The 27,556-nt window shown below is 44.5% G+C and overlaps 1 protein-coding gene across 3 annotated transcripts in view; it reads left to right on the top strand.

Annotated features, from left to right (window-relative positions):
• TADA2A (transcriptional adaptor 2A) overlaps window positions 1–26,849 on the top strand; it is a 57,177-nt gene extending 30,328 nt beyond the window's left edge. Inside the window, exons 10-16 of one of the 3 annotated variants that reach the window (XM_081346606.1) lie at window positions 2,759–2,802; window positions 4,494–4,604; window positions 9,498–9,569; window positions 14,993–15,125; window positions 17,837–17,880; window positions 22,566–22,639; window positions 26,597–26,849. In XM_081346606.1, the coding sequence (XP_081202732.1) occupies window positions 2,759–2,802; window positions 4,494–4,604; window positions 9,498–9,569; window positions 14,993–15,125; window positions 17,837–17,880; window positions 22,566–22,639; window positions 26,597–26,782 (664 nt within the window). In that variant the 3' untranslated portion in view covers window positions 26,783–26,849. Of the gene's footprint in view, window positions 1–2,758; window positions 2,803–4,493; window positions 4,605–9,497; window positions 9,570–14,992; window positions 15,126–17,836; window positions 17,881–20,937; window positions 21,139–22,565; window positions 22,640–26,596 lie in introns of those variants that run through there. The other 2 variants (XM_081346607.1, XM_081346608.1) reach the window with 2 other exon arrangements.
• The last annotated feature ends 707 nt before the right edge of the window (window positions 26,850–27,556 follow it).

Raw genomic sequence — 27,556 nt, 5'->3', positions numbered from 1 at the left:
GCTTTGAGGACATTGTCAGACTCCTTGCCTCCTCAACTGGAAGCAATCAACCTGAAGAACAAGAATTAAAAGAGCTCTGATGAACCATATTAATTAGAAGGAAAGGTTAAGGTTAAGGCTGCAACACAAGAATTCCACTGACTGCCCTTCTTTCAAGTGAGACAGTCAGACACCCATACAACTATACGAATGAGAGTGCAGTTATAAGATTATAAGGCAGGCCTCTCTTCTGTTTGCTTCCACTTTTTCTCTGCTGGTAGTTAATCTCTTTTGTAAAAGAAAGGTACTCTTAAATACCTTTACAGGTAGTCCTTTGACTTACCACAATTCGTTTAGTGACCGTTCAAAGTTACAAATACAAGTAAAAAGTTAAAGAGCCCTGGTGGTGCAGTGATTAGAACGCAGCATTGCAGGCTGACTCTGCCCACAGTCTGGATTTCGATCCTGACCGCTCTCAAGGTTGACTCGGCCTTCCATCCTTCCCAGGACGGTAAAATGAGGACCCAGATTATTGGGGGACAGTAGGCTGTAAACCACTTAGAGAGGGCTGTGAGGCAGTATATAAGTCTTAAGTGCTATTGCTATTGCTACAACGACACTGAAAAAAAAAACGACTTATGACCAGTCCTCACATTTAACAACTGTTGCATCATCCTGGCAGTGATTGATTGTGATTTGGGCCCTTGACAATTGTTGTGCATTTATAGCAGTCGTAAGATCTCAGGGTCATTTCATCTCCATTTGCGACCTTCCCAACCGGCAAAGTCAACGGGGAAGCTAGCAGAGAGGATCCCAGGTCATGTTCCTGTGATGTCTCACTTAAGGACCACAGCAAAAAAGGTTCTAAAATTAAGTGGGACCATGTGATGTCTCATTTAATGACCACATCATTTAAAGATAAATTTTCCAGTCCCTGTTGTGGTGGTATGTCAAACACTAGCTGTATCAGGGGTCTTCAAACTTGGCCCTTTTATGACTTGTGGACTTCAACTCCCAGAATTCCTCAGCCAGTGTGCCTGGCTGAGGAATTCTGGGAATTGAAGTCCACAAGCTGGGGTCTTCATATTTGCCCCTGTTATGACTTATGGACTTCAGCTCCCAGAATTCCTCAGCCAGCGTGCCTGGCTGAGGAATTCTGGGAGTTGAAGTCCACAAGTCATAAAAGGGCCAAGTTTGAAGATCCCTGATCTGTACTGTCTGAGTGACTGATATTCCTCTCAGTGGGAGAAGCAAGTCCTAGATGCCTATGTTCATTAAGAGATATAGGGTACACATAACTAGACACAGGTAGTCCTTGAGTTATGGCCACAGTTGAACCCAAAATGTATGATGCTAAATGAGACATTTGTTAAACGGGTTTTGCCCCATTTTATGATCTTTCTTGCCACAGTTGTTCACACGGTTGTTAAACGAATCTGGCTTCCCCATTGACTTTGCTTGTCAGAAGATGCCAAAAGAGGATCATGTGAGCTCGGTACACTAAAATCGTCATAAATCTGAGTCGATTACCAAGCGTCTGGATTTTGTTCAGAGCTGAAGAAGCTGCATGGATGAGAAGCCGAAACATCCTTCAGAGAAAAACAAGAAAGTCCAGTTGGCTCATGAAAAAAGCACCTTTGGAACTTGTTGCTTAAAGTTGCTGAGCTTGAAAAATAACTGCTGTAGATCAGTTTTTCTCAACCTTGATCACTTGAAGCTGGCTGGAGTTCAGCTCCCAGAATTCCCTAGCCATGTTGGCTGGCTGGGGAATGCTGAGACTTGGAAGTCCACCAATCTTCAATTGCTCAAGGTTGAAAAACACTGCTGTAGATTGGGGGTGGGGGGTGGGAAACGATGGCCCTCTTATGACTTGTGGACTTCAACTCCCAGAATTCCTGAGCCATACTGGCTCAAGGAATCTGGGAGTTGAAGTCCACAGGTCATAAAGGAGCTATCATTCCCCGCCTCCGAGGTAGATTCTTGCAGTTAAGTCTACTATCTATAGAATTAGCACCAAAACGAAGAATAGAAACTGGTAGTAATTGTAGTCAACTTGATAAAATTGGAAAACACAAGTTCCCCCGTCTTCTCTGCTCGTTGCTCCATGCCAGGCATTTTCCCAGCCACATGGAAACTTGTTTTAGTGTGATTTTATGCAAATTTGAGACAGTGTTAAGGCAGCCTTGACACCTACATTGATGGGAATCTGTTTGGAGGTAATTTACTTGCAGATTTTATCCGCTGCATGCAAACAGCTAACACCGTGTCAATGCAAGACTGTCATTTGGTGCTGCTGGCAATGTTCACCTTAGGGATTTGAAAAGATAACTTCTAGCTTGGGCATTTGTTAAATATTAAATGAGGTTGTGTAATTAATTAATTAATTAAAAATGGGGGCCCTTCTTTGAACAGGTCCTTGGAGCTAGAAACCTCAAACAACAGAGTGGGTCCCTCAGCATTTTTTACACACACACACATACACACACACACACACACACACACACCTGGCTAACATTTTAAAAATAAAACACTCCCTCCAGTAAGCAACCTCATGTTCCTAGCCTGTCATCTGCTAACTGAGTAGTTCACCCTGCCCAGAAGGAAACTTTTCTGCCTGTTCCAACAAATCCTACTACTAAATGTCTGTCCAGCCTTTTGGCGGAGATCATGAAGGGAAATATGACGCCATTTCCTTGGAGGGTGTTATTGTTGGTGTTCTTTGCTGCTGGTGCTTGTTCGTGATTGGAAATACTACTAATAAGCATCTTTTAACTTACAGAATCATAAAAGACCATGGACTAATCAATCTCAGAAAGTTCCAGCGTAAGTACCTCAAGTCGTTGACTTTAATTTCATGCTGCCTCTCTAAAAAAATAACAGCGCCACTACATTCCCCTTTTAACTACAGCTTGTGCTTTATGTAATTCTATTTGAGGTAAATGAAAGGCAAATTGGAGGCTTCCGGGGCATGAAAACATCTGCTCATCTAGATCTTTTGTGTTATTGAAGCAGACTTGGGTGAGAAATCTCTGGGAGCTCCAGGAAAAGCCGTATCTGTTTTTAAAATTTGAAATGCAGGTAGTCCTTGACTCATGACCATAACTGAGCCCCAAATTTCTGTTGCTAAGCTAGATAGTTGTTAACTGTTACTATCTTTCTCGCCACAGCTATTAAACGTGAATCAGTACAGTTGTTAAGCAAATTTGCCTTCCCCACTGGCTACGGGACTTGGGTTTGGCTAGTCTAAAGAAAAGAAGAAATAGGGGAGACACGATAGCAGTGTTACACTATCTGAGGGGCTGCCACAAGGCAGAGGGGGCCAGGTTGTTCACCAGAGCACCAGAGGGAAGGACGAGAAACAAAGAGAGAAGCAACCTGGAATTAAGGAGAAACTTCCTGACAGTGAGGATTAACCAGTGGAACAGCTTGCCACCAGAAATTGTGGGCGCTCCATCACTGGAGATTTTTAAGAAGAGACTAGACATTCACCTGTCTGGGATAGTATAGGTTCTCCTGCTTAAGCAGGGGGCTGGACTAGAAGACCTCCAAGGTCCCTTCCAGCATTCTATTCTATTCTATTCTATTCTATTCTATTCTATTCTATTCTATTCTATTCTATTCTATTCTATTCTATTCTATTCTATTCTATTCTATTGAATATAGCAAAAGATGATCACATGACCCCGGGACACCGTCATAAATGTGAACCACTTGCAAAGAATTTTGATCACTTGCTGCAGTGGTCGTAAGTGTGAAAAACTATCATAAACAACTTTTTTCAGTGCTGTTGTAACTTTGAACGGTCATTAAATGAACTGTTATAAGTCGAGGACTACCTGTATCCATTTTTAAAATGTGCAGTGTTCCTTTACAGTGGCATAGCTGTGATTTATGAAGTTTCTGCTGTTTACTCCCACTTTCCAGCAAAAACTGGAAAGAATGGCTCTGCCTAACTTCGCAAAAAAAGTTCATAACATCAGGTCGGTCACATTGATATCCCATTTTACGACCATCTAGACTTACGATGCTAAGTTGAGGACTATTTATAAAGGAGAAGGCAATGTTGGCTACTTCTGTCTGATTTTAGCACCTTGTAGCATGTTTTCCCGAAAATAAGACAGGGTCCTATGTTAATTTTTGCTCCAAAAGACGCATTAAGGCTTATTTTCCAGTTAGGGCTTATATTCTGGGAAATTCGGTACTAAACGCATCCGTCTGGTTGATGATCTTAACTGGGCTTATTTTTGGGTGGGGCTTATGAGTGTCCTGAAAAATCATGTTAGGGCTTAATTTCCGGCTGGGTCTTATTTTCGGGGAAACACGGTAATGTGTTATGAATTTTGGGATTGCAGTCTGAGCCAGGAGTGTCTTCAGGCATCTTCGCCGCAACCACATGGTTGTGGCCACCATCTTGACTTTTTTGATTCCCCCCCCCCTCCAGATGCTTTGATCTCAGCTTATCAGGACAGCTGGGAAAATATGACTCAATGGACATTTCCTTCTTTGTTTTGCAGTTCTGGAAAGGAGATACCCCAAGAAAGTTCAAGATATCTATGAGACAATGAGGTGCTTTGCAAGAATATTAGGACCAACGGAACATGATAAATTCATAGAGAGCCATGCGTGTAAGGCACTTTCAGGTTTTCTAATTTATATTTATTTACCTAGGAGTTTTTCACTGGTACAGGGATCAGCCAGGAAGGTAAAATGCATCTAGGTGGATTTGATGTAGAATTGCTGCATTTCTCACCACAGAACGAAAGAAAATACCTGTTTAGCGAATGATGAATCTGTCAGGACCCACCCCAAACCACGTCTTAGGAAGACAAAATTCTTGGAGTCAAATCTATTCCAAAAAGAATCTTTACTATGACATGCTTGGTTGTAGGAACGAGACAGGACTTAATATTATTCCACGAAGTAACCCCTTATAAAGAGTTCCCGGTTTAACCCCCCTTAACCCCCATTTGGTCAGTCCCCCATCCTTTCTCTCGTATCATCCATCTTGTGGGAAAAAGGAAATTAGGACCCTTCATGTTTATTGCTGTCTTCCGTGACAAAAACCAGATGCTAGCCCCCCCTTTTGTTTCCCCAGTTCAAAAGGCTTCTTTCCTTTGAAATGCCTATTGCCGGTTCAATACAGTACACATCTATTCTATTCTCTTCGGGAGATGGCAGAATCCATGGAATAATGTTTGAAACATTCCATTTATGAATATGATATAAATGGATTCTGACAGAATCTGTTATTGGAGAAGGGTGTAAGGTAGGAGCTTCAGTAAGCTATTCAGGAAAAAAAAGAGTCGCAATGCACAGACCGACAGATTTTATTTGCTTTTGTCTTCATTTTATTGTTGTTGTTAAACCATTTATGTTTAGTTATTAAATTTGTTGGCCGTCTATCCTGCCGCAAAGCAACTCTACCTGTCGTAGAATATTTCAATAAGTCAGCTTTTTAAAAAAGGGATAAAATAACTATGTTAAAACATTCAATATCAAACTAAAAAGGATAAGGAATAAATGAGTGCAACATTCCTCAAGTTACAACAATTCACTTAGTGACCGTTCGAAGTTACAACGGCACTGAAAAAAAGGGATCTATGACCATTTTTCACACTTGCGACCATTGCAGCATCCCCATGATCACAGGATCAAAGTTCAGATGCTTGGCAGCTGGTTTGTATTTATGACAGCTGCAGTGTCCTGGGGACATGTGATCTCCATTTGATCTCCACCTTCTGACCAGCAAAGTCAATGGGAAAACCAGACTCACTTAACAACCATGGTTCCAACACCTGCAGTGATTCACTTAACAACTGTGGCAAGAAAGGTTGTAAAATGGGACAAAATTCACTTAACTAATGTCTCACTTAGCAAGAGAAATTGTGGGCTCAATTGAGGCCGTAAATTGAGGACTGCCTGTTTAACACAATTGAAAAAATCTCCATGGTTCCTAGAGGGAAGAGTGCAGGGTTAAATTATTTTGCCTGCTTTTAGTTGATGAGTCTGCTTAGGCCCTTCAATTATAAAATATATTGAGCAGAATGCCTATTACGGTACAGTTGGTTTGGATGGATTTTAACAGAGAAAATCAGTATGTAAATAAAATACTAGTCTGTGCGCCCGACACACAGCTTCCTTTTTCAACACCCCCTAAATAAAACCAGCAATTATCTTGTCAGATAATGGTTGTTTGGAAGTTAAACAATTTTATTTTTCTTTTCCTGAAACAAAATACCATGTGTAAACCCTTCAGGGCTCCATTTCCCAAACAAAGCAATGGGTTTTTAAAAGCTTGATGCAGGAACACAGAGTATTGCAATAAACCCAATTAAATTAAAGAAATTAAACACATAGATCTCTCGCCTTTTAATAAGGAATGTGAGAACAAAAGCCTCATCCTTGTGTCTTTAAAAAGAAGTTTGTAGGCTCTACCCACCTCAATTCACATTTTTAATACATGAACTAATTTGGATGTCTTTTTCCCTTACGCAAAGCTCAGAGTGACTTTTTCCAGTGAAATGTCCCTCACTCAGAATTCCCATTCCACATTCAAAACAGATTGATTTGAAACGTTTTGCGCAAGGTTAGTTCCAGTGGTGGGATTCAGCCGGTTCGCACTGGTTCAGCAGAACCAGTAGCTAAATTATGCTGTGTTCGGAGAACTGTCTGAATGCACACTGCTTCTGGAAGTCAGTTCTAGGCCTGGGAGGCCTGGAGGAGGCCTCCCAGGCCTAGAACGGCCCACCAGAAGTGCGTGGATGCCACTTCTGGAAGTCAGTTCTAGGCCTCGGAGGCCTGGAGGAGGCCTCCCAGGCCTACAATGGCCCACCGGAAGTGCATTGATGCCACTTCCCAAAGTCCGTTCTAGGCCTCGGAGGCCCAGGCCTGCATCCAATAAGAGAAGTGGTGGTTCAGGTATTTGAATCCCACCTCTGGTTAGTTCGTTAATTTGTCTTAATTACAGGTCCGGAAATGAGCGAGCGGGGGGGACCCTGACCATTTCTGTATATTAATATTGCAAAAATGTAGAACCCCCTTTAGATTTTTTTACAAGTCTTATTCAAGAGTCTGGTTTTTACCTTCAACAAATGCTGAACGTTGTTTTCCACGGTCAGTGTTTTACTCAGTTGTTTTACTCATTTTCTTAGTGGCTTACACACAGAAACTGCTTTTATCCACAGGAGTGCAGCTCACAACCCTTACTTTGAGTTTTCTCTTCAAAGGAGAAAAAAAAAGAGCTGAATGAGATGTATGCCATTGGCTCCGTTGCTTTACTGCATTTCCACCATCACTGCAGGGTTGGGACAATCCCATAGCAGACTGGAAAATTCTTCACAAAGGCCACTTCTCTGTTCATTAAACTGGAATATGAAGCTAACTGATACTCTAAGGCAGTGTGTTTCAACCCTAGCAACTTTTAAGTTTATTTATTTATTTATTTATTCATTTGATTTATATACCGCCCTTCTCCCGAAGGACTCAGGGCGGTGTACAGGGCAATAAAAATAAGAATACAGGATACAAGATTTAAAGTTAAATGATTGTGCCCAATGTAGTAAGTTAGTTAAAAATAATGTTAAAACCCCAAACCCATCAGACCAGGCCGGCTTGTTCGAATAGATAAGTTTTTAGATCACGCCGGAAGGAGCGAAGGTCGGGGGCCATCCGTAGTTCAGCCGGTAAGCGGTTCCAAAGGACTGGTGCGCCCACCGAGAATGCTCTCCCCCTGGGGGTCACCAGTCGACATTCTCTGACTGGTGGTACCCTGAGGAGGCCCTCTCTGTGGGAGCGTACAGGATGGAGGGAAGTTGACGCCGGCAGTAGGTGCTCCCGTAGGTAATCCGGACCCATGCCATGTAGGGCTTTATATGTCATCACCAGCACCTTGAAGCTATGCTGGCTGGGGAATTCTGGGAGCTGAAGTCCGCACATCTTAAAGTTGCGAGGGTTGAAAAACACTGCTTTATTGGGTTTTAGAAACTAAGTTTCCAGTACAGTGGACTACTGTAGCATGCTGGCTGGGGAATTCTGAGAGCTGAAGTCCACATACTTTAAACATTGGTATGGCTGAGAGACATTGCTCTAAGGCAGGGGTCTCCAACCTTGGCCACTTGAGGACTTGTGGACTTTAGCTAATTCTGGAAGCTGAAGTCCACACACCTTAAAGTTGCTACAGTTTATTGGGGTTTAGGGACTTGAGGTTTCCAGCTCTGTGGACTACTACAGCATGCTGACTCTGGAATTCTGGGAGTTGAAGTCCACAAGTCTTGGAAGTTGCCAAGGTTGGACGCCCTTGCTCTAAGAAATCCAGAGAATTAGGGTAATGTAATGTTAAAAGTGTTGGACTATAAATAGACTCAGGTTCAATTCCATCTTCAGCTCCAGCCCCCTTCAGTAACTTGGGACCAGTCCCATCCTCTTAGCATGAGAATCTCTGTGATGCAGGATTAGGTAAGTGGAGAAGTGGAACCCCCTAGCGATTTTGGACCAATCCGTCTCTCCACCCAAGTGTCATTCGATTCCAGGGGTAGGCAACCTCGGCTCTTTTATGACTCATGGACTTCAACTCCCAGAATTCCTGAGTCAGCTACGCTGACTCAGGAATTCTGAGAGTTGAAGTCCATGAGTCATAAAAGAGCCGAGGTTGCCTACCCCTGTTCTAGTCTATTGGGGAAGGTGCTTGATTAGGAACAGGGAGGCCCAGATTCAAATTCCCCTCTCCCAGCTAGAGAAGCTCCCTAATGGGCTTTGGGCCTCACATCTCAGAGGCGGGGTGCTCATCATAAGCTCATCCCTGTCCTATCTGTCTCTTGGCTCTTGTAGGCGTGGTTTTAGCACAATATTTAATAATATTTTAAATGGCGGTTTGTTTTAATCGTCTGTGGAGATCCTCATTCATCCAGGTCATGGTTGTCCCAAAGGTGCTTTTTCAGGAGGCAACTGAACTTTCTTGTAAGAAAAGTTCAGTTGCCTCCTGAAAAAGCACCTTTGGGTTTGTTTTAATCTTTGTAACTATTTTGTAATTATGCAAATAATCAGAGAATATATGGAACAACGTTAGAGTCACCTTGTAGGGGAGATGGGCAGTGTAGAAATAAAAATAAATAAATAAAAATAAATAATAAACTCGAGAATCAGCGTGGTCCATTGGTGAAGGTGATGAAACACAAGTTCTAATTCCCCCACTTGGCCACACAATCTCCCTGGGCGACTTCATTCTCTCTTAATCCAGCCCACTCTAGAGTCAAACCCTCATCCAAGCAATAGTAAAATTATTAAAGTCCTTAAGGAAAGAGCCAGATATTTCTTTAATCAGTTTTTTAAAAAAATCAAATTAACTTTTCACTTGCTTCTGCATTTTTTGCTTTGGGGTGGAGTTTTTTCCATGTTTGTTTTATACATTTATATGTAAAGAATCTGTTTTAAATGCAAATAATGATTTAAAAAAAACAAGAGAGCCACAACGTAACAAGTTCTTTATTGCTTTTTTGTTGTTTTCATTTTCCATTATTCAGTGGAGCTTGAGCTGCGAACTGAAATCAAACGCTTACAGGAATACAGGGTAGCAGGAATCACCAATTTCTGCAGTGAGTATGTACTGAGTAGTACTAATTCAAGCACTTACAAGTTACAGTGACAGGTTGTTCCACTGATTCATTGTTCTCATTGTCTGGAAGTTTCTCCTTAGTTCTAGGTTGCTTCTCTCCTTGGTTAGTTTCCATCCCTTGCTTCTTGTCCTGCCCTCAAGTGCTTTGGAGCACTTCTTTGGGGCAGCCCCTGAGATATTGGAACGCTGCTATCATGTCACCCCTTGTCTTTCTCTTCATTAAATTAGACACTCCCAATTCCAGCAACCGTTCCTTATATGTTTTAGCCTCAGTCCTCCATAATTGCCATTCGCACACCTCCTAGCTGGCTCATGACAAACAGAGTTAATAAAGACGGTGGAAGTAAAATTGTAATCGTAATGTTCTGCTTAGCGACTACAGCACTTTGATTAACGATGGAAGTGAGGGCATCAGCCCACTGTAATCGCATGACTTACCACTTTGTGACCAAGTTGCTGGTCCCAATGATGGGGACATAAGCGAGGGACTACCTGTAGAGATTAAATTGTCTGTATCTGTTCTGTGGTGTTGCCACACATAAATGACTAAAGTCACGTGTTTTGAAACCTAAGGTATTAGTGACAAAGGCTCAAGTCATTATAATTGAGAAGAATCCGCATTCTGCAAAGAAGGTGGATCTTTAGGGAATGCCCCAGATGGCAGCTGCTAAATTCTGCAGCAATGACCAATTCACCTGAAAATGAGGTGGCTGACTCACAAACCCATGTGAGTCCTTTCATCAGAGAATACAGTAACTATATGCTCTGTCATTAGAGTCCAGCTTCTTGCTAGGAAAAAATAATAATAACCTGCTGTCAGCTGTGCCCAACAATTGTCCGTATGAGAGCTTTCAAACCAGCCATCTTAAATCTTGATTTTACAGTATAATAATAACAATGATGATGGGAGGCCTGGCCTGATGGGAGGGGGTTGGGTTTTTATTACTTTTAAATGTGTTTTAATCTATCTAAGAGTTCTGGGCACTTGTTTAATCTTTTTTAATTTTTGTATTCTGTCTTTTTAACATGTATTGCCATGTTCACCGCCCTGAGTCCTTCGGGAGAAGGGCGGTATACAAATAAAATTAATAATAATAATAATAATGATGTTGGAAGGGACCATTGTTGGAAGCACCGAAGTAGCCAGAGGATTTGCTGGTGACATCGACATTGCCCCCCCCGGGGGGGCACTCAGTTGGGGGCTCTTTTTTGTGTCCCTGTGAAATTGCCTACTGAAGTGGTACCCATTAATCAACTTGTGGGTCACCTGCTTTCAAACTGCTGGGTTGGCAGGAGCTGGAGTGTGTGACAGGAGCTCATCCCATCTTCCAGCAGCAACGGGTCTCAAACGCAAGCCTACCCATCAGCAGCCCAGCGTTCCAACCCCTTTTTATCTCCCATCTACAGTAAATTAATCTATAGCAGGGGTTCCCAACCAGGGGTGCGAGACAATATTCCAGGAGGGTGCGAAAACTTGGATTTAGAAGTTTCAAAATTATAGTGTATGTGCATAACTTCTTGCCGTTATTTCGAACTTTTGTAAGGGGCGCGAGAATATATCAGAAGCGTCCTAGGGGTGCAGGGTATAGAAAAGTTTGGGAGCCGCTGATCTGTAGGAACGAATCCTGAATTCATTTCAATCTCAAGCTGAAAACTAGTTAGAAATCAATAAGTACGTAGAATGGAGGATGCTTAGCTTCATCTTCGCATCCCGGTATAAAATGAGCACTGTTTAGTGGCTGTTCGAAGTCACAAAAGCACCAAGTGACTTATGACCATTTTTCACACTTAACGACAGTTGCGGTATCTCCATGGTCATGTGATCAAAATTTGGACGCTTAGGAAGAAGAAGAAGAAGAAGAAGAAGAAGAAGAAGAAGAAGAAGAAGAAGAAGAAGAAGGAAAGAAAGAAAGAAAGAAAGAAAGAGAAAGAAAGAAAGAAAGAAAGAAAGAAAGAAAGAAAGAAAGAAAGAAAGAACCAAATTTTTGTTGCTGAGACGTGTTAAGTGAGTTTTGTCCCATTTTATGACCTTTCTTGCCACAGTTGCAAAGTGAATCATTGCAGTTGTGCAGGTCCTTGCACTTAACAACTGTTGCAGCATTCCCACCATCATGGGATTAAAATTTGACTGTTTGGCCACCAACACGCATGTACAGCATCCCGGGGTCCCACGATCGCCATTTGTGACCTTCCCAGCTGGCTTCCGACAAGCAAAGTCAAAGGGGAAAATTGGATTGGCTTAACAACTTCATCATTCACTTAGCAACTGCAGTGATTTGCTTAACAACCGTGCAAAAGTTGTAAAATCAGGTGTGACTCATTTAACGACCACCTTACAACGAAAATTCTGGTCCCAATTGCGGCTGTAAGTCGAGGACTCTCCATAGTCAGGTTACAGAAAAGACAAATTTAGGTTTACCTCTTATGCGCTCAGAAATATAGTCCATTCTTGATATTTCATGCTCAGTAGTCATGAGAAAATAGGTCTCCCCAGGTTATTTTCCTGCAGTAAATCTGGTTGACTTCTCAAAGCCCAATAGGAAATGTCAATCACTTGGATTTCATTGCATCTGAATTTTTTTTTTACAACTCTGTAAGAGTTATTTATAGACGTATTCAGTTTTGACATGTCTGATAAATATTAGGTTGTTTTTTTAGTGACTCATTGGCCACGTGGATTTAGTGATAAGGGTTAGCACCTCTGTATTTTTACGTTTATTATCTTCCTACCAATGAGAGCTTGGTTACTTTAAAAAACTTTTTAAAGTTTCATTATAAAATAATACAGAAAACTAAGGCTTTTTCAGTGCAGTAAAATACAAAAACAAAACCCTAACCCCAAACAAAATACAACCTCAACCTTTTGAACATAACACTTCAAGCCCTTTGTATCATAGCACAATCAGTCTGATCATCAAAACCTAAAATCAACATTTCAGGTTTTTTTTTTCCAGTTTTGAGCAGTGGAACACTGCTATCATGTCCCCCCTCGTTTTTCTCTTCATTAAACTAGGTAAAAAGGTAAAGGTTCCCCCGCACATACGTGCTAGTCGTTTCCAACTCTAGGGGCCGGTGCTCATCTCCGTTTCAAAGCCGAAGAGCCAGCGTTTGTCCGAGGACATCTCCGTGGTCATGTGGCCGGCATGACTAGACGCCAAAGGCGCACGGAACGCTGTTACCTTCCCACCGTAGTGGTCCCTATTTTTCTACTTGCATTTTTACATGCTTTCGAACTGCTAGGTTGGCAGAAGCTGGGGCGAGTAACAGGCACTCACTCTGTTAAAGCGGCACTCGGGATTCGACCCGCCAAACTGCCGACCTTCTGATCGACAAACTCAGCATCCTAACCCACTGAGCCACCGCGTCCCTTATTTCATTAAACTAGACACTCCCAATTCCAGCAACCGTTCTTCATTTTTCGCCTCCAGTCCCCTAATCATCTTTGTTGCTCTTCTCTGTATTCTTTCTATTTTTAACTGTCCAAATTACCATCAAAATAAATTGTTTCGGTAACAGTCCCTGGCTTGGCAAGCTGTATGGCATCACATTCCACTCCATCACCTTGGAAGTGCCAGCGGCTCCCACGGGACGGCACGAAGAGTAGTGTCGTGGAAAAAAACCCAGTGGAAAAGACGAGACAGGAACACAAACCAATAATTCTTCCTTTAAGATTCAGAAGTTTATTTTTCTAATAATTTGGAACATAGCAAGCATAATAACACATCATCACGTACATTAATAACCCATTGCAATGAGGACCAAATGGTTATAGCAAATTCCAATAGCACAGCTATAGGCCAATGGCCAATCAATCAGGTCCAGTCCCAACTTTTTATGCCCTTTCGTGTCCTATGAATGTAGGCAGATGGTCCGCTGACTTTTGCTGACTTCTTACTGACTTTTGCTGACCTCTTACTGACCCCCTGCTGACCTACTTTCCACATATACTTTCTGCTGAACATAACTTTCCACATATACCCGTGTACATTGCAGCCCACATCCACCAGCTACTCTCAGTTCCCTATTTCTCCCACAGATAATAATACTCGTGTTCCAAATATACATAGACCTATCTACTTCGCAATTTCATATTGCACAGAATACAAAATAGTACCTTCGTATTGTGAAACGGTATAAAGTTCAAGCCAAAGCTTTGTTTTAAATCACTACTGGGGGGGCGGGCTATCACAGGTTTGCTCCAGCCTCATCTTGTTTTTATTATTATTATTATTATTATTATTATTATTATTATTATTATTATTATTATTATTATTATTTAATTTAATTTGTATACCGCCCTTCTCCCGAGGGACTCAGGGCGGTGAACAGGGCAATACATAATAAAAACAGGATACAAAAATTAAAAAGTAATTAAACAGCAATGCCCGTAAATAAATTAATACACATTAAAAGTTAAGACCAATTTATAAAACCCAACCCCATCCCATCAGGCCAGGCCGGATTGTTCAAAAAGGAAGGTTTTGAGATCGCGCCGGAAGGAGCGAAGGTCAGGGGCCATCCGGAGCTCAACCGGCAAGCGGTTCCATAGGTCTGGCGCGCCCACAGAGAACGCTCTCCCCCTGGGGGCCACCAATCGACATTCTTTGATCGGAGGCACCCTGAGGAGGCCCACTCTGTGGGAGCGCACTGGACGGAGGGAAGTTGACGCCGGCTGCAGGTGTTGCCGTAGGTTATCCGGACCCATGCCATGTAGGGCTTTGTAAGTCATCACTAACACCTTGAACCTCACCCGGAGGGCAACCGGCAGCCAATGCAGCTCGCGGAGCAAAGGTGTAACATGGGAGTATCGGGAAACCCCCAGCACAACTTGCACGGCTGCATTCTGCACCAGTTGGAGTCTCCGAGTGGACTTCAAGGGCAGCCCCATGTAGAGAGCATTACAGTAGTCTAGACGAGAAGTCACGAGCGCATGAGTGATTGTACGCAAGGCATCCCGGTCTAGATAGGGTCGCAACTGGCGCACCAGGCGAACCTGGGCAAAGGCCCCCCTAGTCACAGCTCCAATATGCTCTTCTAAAGAGAGCTGTGAATCTAGAAGGACCCCAAGTTGCGCGCCCTATCTACGGGGGGTAATAGCTCAGCCCCCATATGAGGAGGGGGCTATATTTTCATCTCCCACAGTAGTTTCAATTCCCTCTTATCCCAGCCTGCCTTCTGCCCCACAGCTCCCTCCCCCCATTGCCTGTGGCAGACTGGCATCTGACGGGGCACGGCTATAGCCGGATGGCAGTCCTGACGTACTTTTTAAGGGGGCAAAACTCTTTGGGTTTATTTGACAGGTGTTTGCGTGTGTGTGTGTGTGTGTGGTGGGGGGGGACTGCAAAAACCTGCCCCAGCGCTCTTCTGACACCCACAATTCTCTTTTCTGTTCTTTGGACACAGGCGCGAGGACATACGATCGTCTCAAGAAAGTGCGGGAAGAGGAGCGACTAAAACGCACCATGCTTTCCGAAGTCCTCCAGTACATCCAGGACAGCAGCGCTTGCCAGCAGTGGCTCAGCCGGCAAGCTGACATGTATGTTGCGTGTTGCTTTGAGCTTAGAAGAAAGAAAGAAAAAAAGAAATTGGGTTGTTTTTTTTTAAAACGGGCAGGTTTGCTTGAGGAAGGAATGAATAGATACCGTATGAAAAAAGAAGCCACTGGCTCTTATGTTCACCTTTTGAGAGTTCTGTCAATCTTGGGTGGAAAAAAAAACAGAATAGGACCAGATTTTTTTTATACATACCGTATATTTATGTCCCGTCTTTATTTTTTATAAATAACTTAAGACTGGGAACATATGTAATACGCCTTCCTCCTCCTCTGATTTCCCCCATAACAACAATCTTTTAGGGTTGGGCTGAGACAGAGGAGCTGGCCCAAAGTCACCCAGCCGGTTTTCATGCCTAAGGCAGGACTAGAACTCACCATCTCCTGATGATTAACCTAAAGTGACCCAGCTGCCTATTCACGCCTAATGTGGGTGGAACTCACCATCTCCTGGTGATTGACCCAAAGTGACCCAGCTGACCTTCATGCTTCAGGCAGGACTAGAACTCACCGTCTCCTAGTTTCTAGCCTGGTGCCTTAACCTCTAGACTAGATGGGTTCATTTCCAGGCAAGAACTACGTTCCTATTTTCTGTTCCAAGATATGAGCAATTGTTCTTGGGAAGCAAGGGTGTACAATTGATGTGCCAAGCCAGGCAGGAATCCAGCCATCTCTGGCTTCTGAAAATTGTGCCACCCAATACTGGCACTCTCCTGCATTGGTGGCTGACATCACTCCAACCTCTAGCCGTGGTGTTGGGGCCAACAATTAGGAAACTTCCCTTTCCTGCAACTGGCGAGCGTGAGGCCTCCACCCGGGTTCTGAGAGGTGGCTGGTCTTTTCTGAGCTCATTCATTCCTGGAGACCACAGAGAGAAGTTACAGAGAGGTCCTTACCTTCTCGGCAAAGGGAAATGGTTGTGGAGCTCAGCCAAGACTTCCTTGTCTCCCCTTCCTTCCATCTGTCCCCCTAGATTCAGTTTGGGCTTCCCCAAAGCCTGCCTTGGAGGGTTCTTTCCCCTGGAAAGCCTTGGTCCTCAGCTGCTTAGAGCAGGGCTTTTCAACCAGTGGCATGGGTACCACCTGTGGTACATTGGCACCTGGCAGGTGGTACGTGACCATCCTAGAAAAGTGGTAGTGGGGGTGGTGGGGAATGGCAGCACCGCACAAGCCTGAGCGAGACACGGCTGGAGCTGCAGGGCTGTCAGGGCTCAGCGGAAGCGCCACGATCAGCGCCAGGCTCCAGCTGGAGCTCGGCGCTGATCCTGGCGCTTCTGCTGAGCCCAGAAGAAGCGCCGATCAGCTGGAATGTGGCAGCATCTCCAGGGTCTTGTGATTTACATTCAGATGCTTGGCAACTGATTCATAGTTAATGACAGTCACAGTGTCCCAGGGTCATGTGAAGTGACCAAAACCTGCTGCAACCACCCAGCAGACGGGGGGGGGGGGTATAAAAACCAAACAACCCTCCATCCCACCCCCGCTGCCAATCCTCAACAGAAATGCTCACAACAGTGAAAACCTCGGACAGGAGGAAGAGCACCACTGGGCGGGCAGGCAGGTGTCTTGCTCGGCTGTGGCTTGGGGGGCACTTTTTCAGTGCCATTGTAACTTTGAACAGTCACTAAGCGAACTGTTGTAAGTCGAGGACTACCTGCATCACTTTTTTCCTTTTTTTTTTTTTTTTTTTGGTCATCAAGTTTTTCACACCTTGCTAGGCGACTGGTGGTACTTGGATGTTGCCATATGCTAAAAGTGGTACAATGGGTGAAAAGGTTGAAAAGCCCTGGCTTAGATTGCTTTTGTTCTCCCAGTCTGTTGCTTAGCTGGATTCACTACAACTGAAGAGTGACACTCATGTCAGATTGGGTTCCTTAGCTCAGGGGTCCCCAACCCCCGGTCCGTGGACCGGTACTGGGCCGCGGCATGCCAGCAACCAGTCTGCACAAACAAGCAAAGCCCCATCTGTGAGATGCAGGCAGCACACAAAACCACGCCCCCTCTGGTCCTTGAAAAAACCCCTCTCTTCCTGGAACTGGTCCCTGGTGCCCCAAAGGTTGGGGACCTCTGCCTTAGCTTCTGTCTGTTGAAGGCCCATAGGGCACACGGCCAAAAACAACAACAACAACAACCACAAATTACAAGTAGTCTTTGACTTACAGCCACAATTGAGCCCCAAGTTTCTGTTGCTAAGTGAGACAGTTGTTCAGTGAGTTTTGCCTCATTTTACGACCTTTCTTGCCACAGCGGTTAAGTGCATCGCTGCAGTTGTTAGCAACATGGTTGTTAAGTGAATCTGGCTGCCCCCCACCCCAATTGACTTTGCTTGTCAGAAGCTTTCAGAAGCTGATCACGTGACCCTGGGACGCGTCAACCGTCAGTTGCCAAGTGGCTGAATTTTGATCATGTGACCCGGAGGATGCTGCGACTGTCGTTAAGTGTGAAAAGTGGTCACAAGTCCCCTTTTTCCAGTGTCGTAATTTTGAACGGTTACTGAACAAATGGTCATCAACGGCCATAAAGCTGAAGAACAACTATATGAAGCCCCCTTCCTTTCTTCTGCCTTCCCTGTAAGGGCTGCAGCCTGGAAGCAGCCATAGCCTCTGTCTGCTCTTTCATCTTCTTGCGGAAGTTAGCCCTAACGCATGGAACTTCGCTTTTTGCTAACCTGTTCCTTTTTTTTCCTCCCATTTACAGCGATTCCGGCCTGAGTCTCACAGTACCAATTACATCAAATTCAGGTATTTCCTTCTGTGCCTATCTACCGGTTGTTCAGCTGTAAAAATTTGGCAAGGGAGTCCAGATCCCTAACTATTAATGCACTCATCATTCCCTCCAGCTTGGCATTCTCCACTGAAAATTGTTCCGGGAAAGCTGGCAGGTTTCTGGTCCTCACTCCACATCTTTGTCGAAGGCCACAAATGGATAAGCAGGAATCGTTTTGTTTTTTTGAAGGGGTGGGTGGGTTATTCCTTGGTGCTGTCTAAGCTTGTTTATTTTCTTGCAGGCATTTTATTACCCAACTAGGTAACACCATCAGTGACGATGTTATCAATGCACTGATGATGTCACCTAGTCTGGTAACGAAATATCAGCAGGTCAGAAGTCCCACAGTTCAAACCTGAGTGATAAATATTCTCTTCTGTAGGAATTGTTTTGTCTATCACGTGGATTCTGACTGAGCATAATGGAGCATAAATATCATAATCTGCTAAAATCAATTAAACCTTCCAATGTAACATCAGCTGCCCCCAATATAAAATGCATGTGACATATAAAATCAATACATTCAAAATAAAAAGGAAGTGATTTTTAAGTGACCTCAAAGCATCCATTAATAAAAGAAGCATTTGTAGTGCTCTTTTCGCTTATTAGTGCCCAAAGTCGGGGTTTTTTCTCAGCAGATTAATTGCAGTAAGCTGCACCAGCAGGCAGTGCACACAGACACCCACTCTTTCATCAGGCCACTGGATTTAAGAAAGTGACACGTTACTGCAAAGAAGCACTGATGACATCTATCCCTCTGACATATTCACACTTGTGTGTGTGACTGTTTTACATGTGTTCACAAGAATGTGTGGCAATGCTGTGTCACGTGCCCATCCAAGGAGTCCTAGCATGTCATTCCCCAGTCAGGATCTTGATACTAAATTGGGAATCTCTAGAACTCAAATGAGGCATACGTGAAGCACATTAGCAATTGACGTTCCCTGTAGAATCTCAGAAGGAGAAAAGAGAGGGTGGCTGTTGGGATGTGAGGGTGTCTCCCTTCATCTGCGTTTGCTCCAAGCTAAAGACTTGCAAGCTATGTTCTTTTTTTTTTTCATTTTAAGCCACTGCCCATGAGGTAATTAATGGCTGGCGTTTCCTTTCCCTCTGAGCTCACCGTTGTCCTTTTCTCCCACCCACTCCTGGGTGTATATATAGTACTAGCTCAGCAAAAAAAAAATGGTGAAGGCATCTGCTGGACTTCAGTCACGGCACCCTAAACACGTTAATCTTGAAGGTAGCCCAAGACTTTTGTGGGCTTTAGTCTAATTGCAGGGGAAATCATCATCATAATAATGGCATTTCTCTGCTGACAGCTCATTGCTTAGTCAGTGTTCCTACTCATTTACTTAACTGCTTCTTTCCAGCAATTACCTCACATAATGTGAGCAGGTTTCAACGCGAACTATTCAGCTACACTGCTGGTGTCTGATGTGTCACCTGTTCAGGGCTTGAGCCTGCTCAGAAAATAAGGCTCAAGCTTGTCAGATGCGCTCTGAATATACCCCAAATTGCCTGTCTGCTATTTGGTCAAATATGGCCCAGTAACCATAAGAATTCCCGTGTCCATTGGATGTCATGCCTCTCCTAAGGGAATTATTTATTCCAGCATTATGTTAATTTTATTTATTTATTTTATTTATTTTATTATATTTATATACCGCCCTTTCCCGAAGGACTCAGGGCGGTTTACAGGGTGATTAAAACAAAAAATACAAAAGTTAAAAACAGATTTAAAAAATTATATCCGTCCCTGAACAAATAAAACCCCAGTTAAAATTAAAATTAAAATTCTCAGCCTGGGCCAGAGAGCTCGAAGAGCCAACAATGATACAAAATGATGTTCAGTTGTGCTCGTTTGTTTCTTGCAAAATATCCTGAAATGCCAATTATAGGTAGTCCTCGACTTACGACCGTAATTGAATCTGGAATGGTTGTTGTACAGGTAGTCCTCGACTTACAACAGTACATTTAAGTGACCGTTCAAAATTACAGTGGCACGGAAAAAAGTGACGGTTTTTCACACTTTACAACCATTGCACCATTCCCATGTTCACAGGATCGAAATTCGGGGGCTCGGCAACTGGTTCATATTTAACAACGGTTGCGGTGTCCCAGGGTCATGCGATTCCCCCTTACGACCTTCTGGGGAAGCCCGATTGACTTAACGACCGTGTTACTAACTTAACAATTGGATTGATTCACTTAACAACTCTGGCAAGGAAGGTCATAAAATCGGGCAAAATTCACTTAACAAATGTTTCACTTAGCAACATAAATTTTGGGCTCAGTTGTGATGGTAATGGCAGGACTACCTGTAAATCAAAATGGTCGCTAAGAGGGTCGTCATGGGACTGCACCTGATTTACAGTCTTTTTTGCAGTGGTTGTTAAGTCGAGGTTTACCTGTAACCTGGTGGGGCTTCATTGCTAGATAAATGCTTGGAATCATAGAATCTTTAACCAGGAAGGAATTCTTAGACCAGGAATGTCCAAACTTGGCAACTTTAAGACCTGTGGACTTTGACTCCCAGAATTCCCCAGCCAGCCATGCTGGCTGGGGAATTCTGGGAGTCAGAGTCCACAAGTCTTAAAGTTGCCAAGGTTGGACAGCTCTATCTTAGACCATCCTAGATAAACAGCCTTCCAACCTTTGAAAACTGGTAAAATTCCCCACAATTCTAGGACTCTTCCAAGTCTTCATAATTCTCACGGTCAGGAAGTTCCTCCTTTGAAATTTGAAATTGCTTCCCTAAAGCTTCCACCTGTTGGTTCTTGTTCTACCCTCCGACACGGTGGAGAATTTAACTACACCTTCTTCTGTGGAACAGCCCTTTGGAAGATTGCTATCAGGCTTCATGTTTAAAATCCCACGGGATCCTGTTAAATTATTGCTATCAAAATGCCAAGGTTTCAAGCAAAGGTAAATCCATCAGTTGCCATATCTGACTACTGAGGGAGCCTTCCCTTTGGATCAGGACTTCTCAAGTACAGTAGAGCAGCTTCTTAATCATCAATCTTTCTCGCCAGGATCGAAGCGGTCAGGACCAAACAGAAGGACCAAACACTGGGTTGCCAGAAGAGAAACTGAGGCCTGATCTGAATTGTTAGTTATTAGTGTCTTTGGAACAGACCTGGGCATTTTATGGCCCTCCAGGCCACATCCGGCCCTTTGGCTACTCCTATCCGGCCCACATGGATTGCTTTTAGTGGTAATCCTCTACTTATGTCCAAATTTCTGTTGCTAAATGAGACATTTGTTAAAGAAACTTTTGCCCTATTGTACGACCTTTTGCCACAGTTGTTAAGTGAATCACTGCAATTGTTAAATTAGTGACAGAATTATTAAGTCAATCTGGCTTCCCCATTGACTGCTTGTCAGCAGGCGGTCGCATGACCCCAAGTCACTGCAACCGTCATAAATATGAGTCAGTGGCCGAGCATCTGAATTTCGATCACATGACCACGGGGATGCTGCAACGGTCATAAGTGTGAAAAACGGTCATGAGTCAGTTTTCAGTGCCGTTGTAACTTTGAACGGTTACTAAATGAACTGTTAGTTCAGGACGTAAGACTGCTGGTTTGTTTTTTTTTCAGTTTACACATGTGCGTGCGTGCGTGCCCTACACACCTTCACAGCCCTCTTGTTTCGGCCCTCCACAATGGTCCTCATTTCTCATGTGGTCTCTTGGGAAAATTAATTGCCCACCTCTGCTTTGGAAGGTCCCCAAATCACAGATTGTGGGCGATCACTAGCACTCAGGTTCTTTTATTCCCACACAAGGGGCTGCTTTGATGAAAAACACCTCCCCCTCCCCCCCTATTGATGCATCAGTGATGCCAGTTGCACATCCTGAGGTAAACCTTTTTTGGTCCTCTCAGAACAGGGCCCAGGTTGGTCAAAACAGCGGGCACCATTTCCAATAAATCTGTCTGCTGTCATGGTTCCAACAGATGAGACTCTTCAAAGAATTTCGAGACATTGTTTACCTTAAAGAATCTTCATTTGAGTAGCATCATAGCATCGGCACTAACATAGTCGAAGCCAAAAACTGAGTTCCCTTCCCCTGAGCACACAGTATCAAAACACAATTCCCTCCTCCAATTAACAGCCATAAATCACATTCTCCAATTAGTTTGAAATGCAGGCTTCCCCTCCAGTTCTCCAGCCCAGGCAATTCTTATCATCTCTTATTTCAATAACCTTGGTTCTCACACTAGGTCCAGTGTTACTATGTCTAGCTAAACCAGGGGTGTTAAACTGCCGGCCCACGGGCCGGACGCATCACACAGAAGCCGCGCCCACACCCCTTTGCCGGCAATGGCAAAACCGTCCCGATACGTTGTGCGACGTCACGTGACGTCGCGAGTTTGACATGTCTGAGCTAAACTCTCGTGCACATTCCTCCCCCCCCTAGCATCGTCTAACTCGTAAGAGTAAAACAGAAGAAAACGGTTGCCTCTCCATCTGTTGTCAAAGCAAAAACATTCAGTGTTAGCAGCGTTGACATCCGCCCCCATTTTATTTCGCCCACTCTTCCTCCCCCCCCTTCCGCCCCTTCTAATTCACTGCCCTCCATGTGAGAAATAACTGCAAGAGCTAGTTCTTTCAGTCCTGACACCTTCTAAGCAGAGCTGGTGGTTTTATTTTTCCACAGGTAGAAGAAGCGCCCCTCCATTGAACCTCACCGGTCTCCCTGGAACGGAGAAGCTGAACGAGAAGGAAAAAGAGGTAATGGGGATTCAGAGACTAGTTGCAAAGCCCCTCGTGTTAAATTGCTGTTGGTCTTGTTCAGACAGTGTGGCTTCTTACCCCATCAAAGTGTTTGTGGCCCCAAATTCCTGCTGTGACTGACAGTTATGCAAATCTAGTCTAACGCAGGGAATATGCTGCCTATTTCCTGCTTGTGTAATCTTTTCCATCACTATTTCATAGAAAGCCACCATTGTTTATTGGGATCGGCCTGCAAATGCAGGTCTGTTGAAATGCTGGCATTGCCTGATGGGCTTTGTGTCAGTGGCGTAGCGTGGGTTGTCAGCACCCGGGGCAAGGCAAGTAATTTGCGCCCCCTCACTCTCGCACCGCACGCCTGGCACCCCCCTGGCGTAAGAAGAATCGAGCCTCCCGCGATCTCCCGTCCCCCCCCCACCCCTCTGAAATTCTCGCCCGCTTTCACAGACTTGTTCTTTTACACCGGCTGCAAGTACCAGGAGCCAAAGGCAGCCTCTCCGAAAGCCTCACACCCAAAGACGCAGGCACGCCCACACCGAGGAACGCCGCCGCTGGCGAGGCTCGCAGACGCCGCCGCTGCCGTTCTTTCTTTCTCGTTCGCGGGAGCGTGTGGCGGCGTGCACATACAGAGGCATATATAGACCCAGGGAGCCGCCGAGCCTTCCCCCACCCGGAGAGAGAAGCGTTTCTGTGTCGGCGCAGGCACAGATACCCCTCGCTCGCGAGCAGCCTTGCCCTAGCCCGCCGGTCGCGCCCCCCCAAATGTTGCGCCCGGTGCGGCCGGCCCCCCCTGCACCCCCCACGCTACGCCACTGCTTTGTGTCATTAGCCCTAATCACACAATACCTGTGTGTATAAGTGATCACTGGAAATGCCAGCTCCAGGAACACATACAGGCCTAAATATTTTCCCTGCCACCCTCACAGACTCAGTTATTTTTATTTTCAAAGACACACACAGCAGGATTGTGCAAAAATGGGAAGGAATGCAGGTTTTGTAAAAAAGAGAAATAGCCTTTAAAAATATTGAACGCTTCCTTCAACTCGCTCAATTCCTGAATACAGGTAGTGCCTTCACTTATGACCACAATTGAGCCCAAACTTTCTGTTGCTAAGTGAGACAGTTATACCCAAATTTACCCAATTTTACAGTCTTTCTTGCCACAGTTGCTAAGTGAATCTACCACAGTTAAATTAGTAACACAATTGTTAGGTAAATCTGGCTTCCCCATTGACTTTGCTTGTCAGAAGATCGCAAAAGGGGATCACATAACCCTGGGACACAGTTGTCATAAATATGAGTCAGTTGCCAAACAACTGAATTTTGATCACATGACCATGGGGATCCTGCAATGAAAAACAGTCATAAGTCACTTGAGCACCGTTGCAACTTATTGTCAGTAAACGAATTGCAAGTTGAGGATTACCTGTAGAAGCCTTTAAGAGTCAAGACAATGAACGGACACATTTTGGATTGTCTTCCTTTCTTCCTCTTAGGAAAGTAAAAAAACTGGCTGCCTTTTTTTCTAAATCTCCCAAACCTTCCAGACAAATTCTAGCTAGTTATTCGGCTGATATTTTTCATGTCTCTCAGTATTATAGGTGAACATTCTTCACCTGTAGCCTTGGCAGAAGCTTCGTTTTCCTTGGCGGTTGCCATTTTGTTCTGCTGGGTTACATCAGGTTCAGGTTCTCCCAGGTTCGCCTGGTGCGCCAGTTGCGACCCTATCTGGACCGAGATGCCCTACGCACAGTCACCCATGCGCTGGTGACTTCCCGTTTAGACTACTGCAACACTCTCTACATGGGGCTGCCCTTGAGGACCACTCGGAGGCTTCAGCTGGTGCAGAATGCAGCCGCGCGAGTTGTGATGGGGGCTTCCCGACACTCCCATGTAACACCTCTACTCCGCGAGCTGCATTGGCTTCCGGTTGCCCTCCGGGTGAGATTCAAGGTGCTGGTGATGACCTATAAAGCCCTTAATGGCTTGGGTCCGGGATATCTGAGGGAACACCTGCTGCCAGCATCAAGTTCCCTTCGTCCAGTGCGCTCCCACAGGGAGGGTCTTCTCAGGGTCCCGCCGGTAAAAGATTGCTGGCGGATAACACCCAGGGGGAGGGCCTTCTCTGTGGGTGCGCCTGCCCTTTGGAACCAGTTGCCCGCGGAGCTTAGGACTGCCCCCGACCTTCATTCATTTCGCCGGGACCTGAAGACTTGGCTCTTTGAGCTTTCCGGCCCAGGCTGAGAGTTTTTTAATTGGGTTTTTTATACTTTTTTTCAGGGATCAAATTTAATCTTTTTAATTGTTTTTAATTTTTGTATCAATGTTTTAAGTACCCTGTAAACCGCCCTGAGTCCTTCGGGAAAGGGCGGTATATAAATTCAATAAAATAAAATAAAAATAAAATAAAATCAGAGCATTTTCTTATTCGTGTAAAGGGAGAAAAGTGGGCAGTTAGTGTCTCCACCGCAGTCATTATAGCCCTAGGGAACTTAAGAAGAGGGCTAGAGTTTTTAGGATCTGCTAGCATTGCTAAGGTGAACAGCAGATTCGTAAGCTCTTATTACGACCTACAGAAGACGCAAAGGGCTTGTCATGTAATTAATGTCTAGCAAGGTGCTTTTTCAAAAGGCAACTGGGCTTTCTGTGTGTTTTTTTTTCTCCTGAAGATGTTTCACTTCTCATCTTAAGAAGCTTCTTCAGTTCTGACTGAATGGTGGGGAATGGAAGGGTGACTGCAAGGAATATAAGTCCTTCCATTCCCCACCACTCAGTCAGAACTGAAGAAGCGTCTCGGATGAGAAGCGAAGTGTTTTCAAGGAGAAAAACAAAAATAAAGCATGCTGGGGAGAAGTACGACCTGGGTGACTGAGAATCTCCATAGACCAGGGGTCCCCAACTTGGCAACTTTAAGACCTGTGGACTTCAACTCCCAGAATTCCCCAGCCAACTGGCTGGGGAATTCTGGGACTTGAAGTCCACAAATCTTAAAGTTGCCACGGTTGGGGACCCCTGCCATAGACATTCCTCACATAGTTGCTTTTCAGAGTTGGGGAGAGCTAGGTTTATGAAAAGGTACCGAAAAGGACTGACTGATCTTACTGTTGTGGGGGTGGGGGTGAAGAGACAGTCTGATTGGCACCTGTCAATTATCCTGCATTAGGCACAGCTAGGTGTCTGACTTAGAATGCCCAACTGTATTATGAAGCAAATTTCCTGCACAGCCAGTTTGGGAAGAGTAGAATTTCTGACTGTTACCAAGACCAGATGTTTTGAACATGGATGAGAGGTGGTAGTCCTCAACTTATAACGCTAATCAAGCCTGGCAATTATGGTCATAAACCGTGATGGTTGTAAAGTGGGTCATCCTGTGATTGGATCTGTTTTTAGAACCTTTTTTTTTTGCAGCAATTGTTAAGTGAATTTCCCACACTCATAAAACAAACACCACTGTTCATTATGGGATATTTTTTGTCAGAAATCAGAAGTGAACGCCTGTAAATTGTGGTCATGTGACCGCAGGGTGCTGCAAATGGCCATAAATGCGATCTGCTTGCTGAGTGCCCCCAAATGCAACCACGTGACCGTGGGGGGGGAGGGTTGATGCTGGCTGGAGAATTCTGGGAGTTGAAGTCCACATATCTTGAGGTAGTTAAGGCTGAGAATCATTGATCTAGAACGAACATGGATGGATGATTAAGCAGATGCAGTCTTGCTGAAATTGGGAGAATTGGGTTGAAGTGAGGAGGAGAGGGTGACAATGCTGGCTTGGGAATTCTGGGAATTGAAGTCCACAAATCTTAAAATCGCTAAGGTAGAGAAACACTGATGTAGAATGAACATTGAGGGGTTATTAAGCAAATGCAGTCTCAGTGAAGATGGGAGCGAGGATGAAAATGAAGAGGAATGGGTGATTATATGTAGGACACATGACTAACCAGAATTGGTTTCTCCTAGCTCTGTCAAGTGGTACGGTTGGTCCCTGGAGCATACCTAGAGTACAAAGCCGCCTTAGTCAACGAGTGCCACAAACAAGGAGGCCTCAGGCTAGCCCAGGCCCGGGCCCTGATCAAGATCGACGTGAACAAGACCAGGAAGATCTACGACTTCCTCATCCGAGAAGGATCCATCACCAAAGCCTAACAGAAAAGCAGAAACTTTGTGTGTGTGTGTGTGCGTGCGTGTGTGTGGGAAGGAGGGGACTTCTGCACCTTGTGCTTTTGAAGCAAAGATTGGGGCTTTGTCTGTCATGGCTGCCTTGCAAGATGGAGAAGATCTCTTCGCAAACTTCCTTCACATTTCCTCGGTTCTTTTTAACTCTGGTGTGTAACGATTGTGCGCCCTGTGCTGCTACGAACTTGTTGGAAAGAATAGTAGGATATGTAATCTATTAATAAAATACGAGTGGGTAGTGTATCTCACACTTCTGATAGCTCTAAAAGCGAAGCGTGGAAGCTTTTTTGCTTCAGTCCTACGAGTGGCATAAGTGCAGGCCTGAAACACTTCACACTCGCTTCTTGGAACACATTTTGTGCTCAGCTTTTGTGTGGGAGAACCGGCAGAAAAATTCCTTTTCCTTTTTTTTTTAAAGGAGGCCCCGTTGAATGCTAGAGGAAATAAAAGCTTTCATCACCTGCTCATGTTACCCATTCTAAAATTACAACATTCAGAAGGAGGGAGGGAGTGAATTCAGCGCAGGAGCAAGGAGCAGAGTAATTATTAATCACTTCTTTTTCATGTATCTGAATTCTACATCAAGGATTCAGATATTAGGTGCGCGTAGGGTGTATATGGAGCGGCTGAACTGGGAGGGTCCATGAGGTTTCGGATCGTGAAAGCACAGGTTTTGGCAAATGGATTGACTTATAGCAATAGCTTTTAGGTTAATATACCGCCCCATAGCCCAGCCCCCTCTAA

The sequence above is a fragment of the Vipera berus genome (genome assembly GCF_964194415.1).
Source record: "Vipera berus genome assembly, chromosome: 1".
Taxonomy (NCBI): Eukaryota; Metazoa; Chordata; class Lepidosauria; order Squamata; family Viperidae; genus Vipera; species Vipera berus.
Note: the sequence above shows the minus strand (reverse complement) of the source record. Positions and strands in the feature narration are given on the sequence as shown.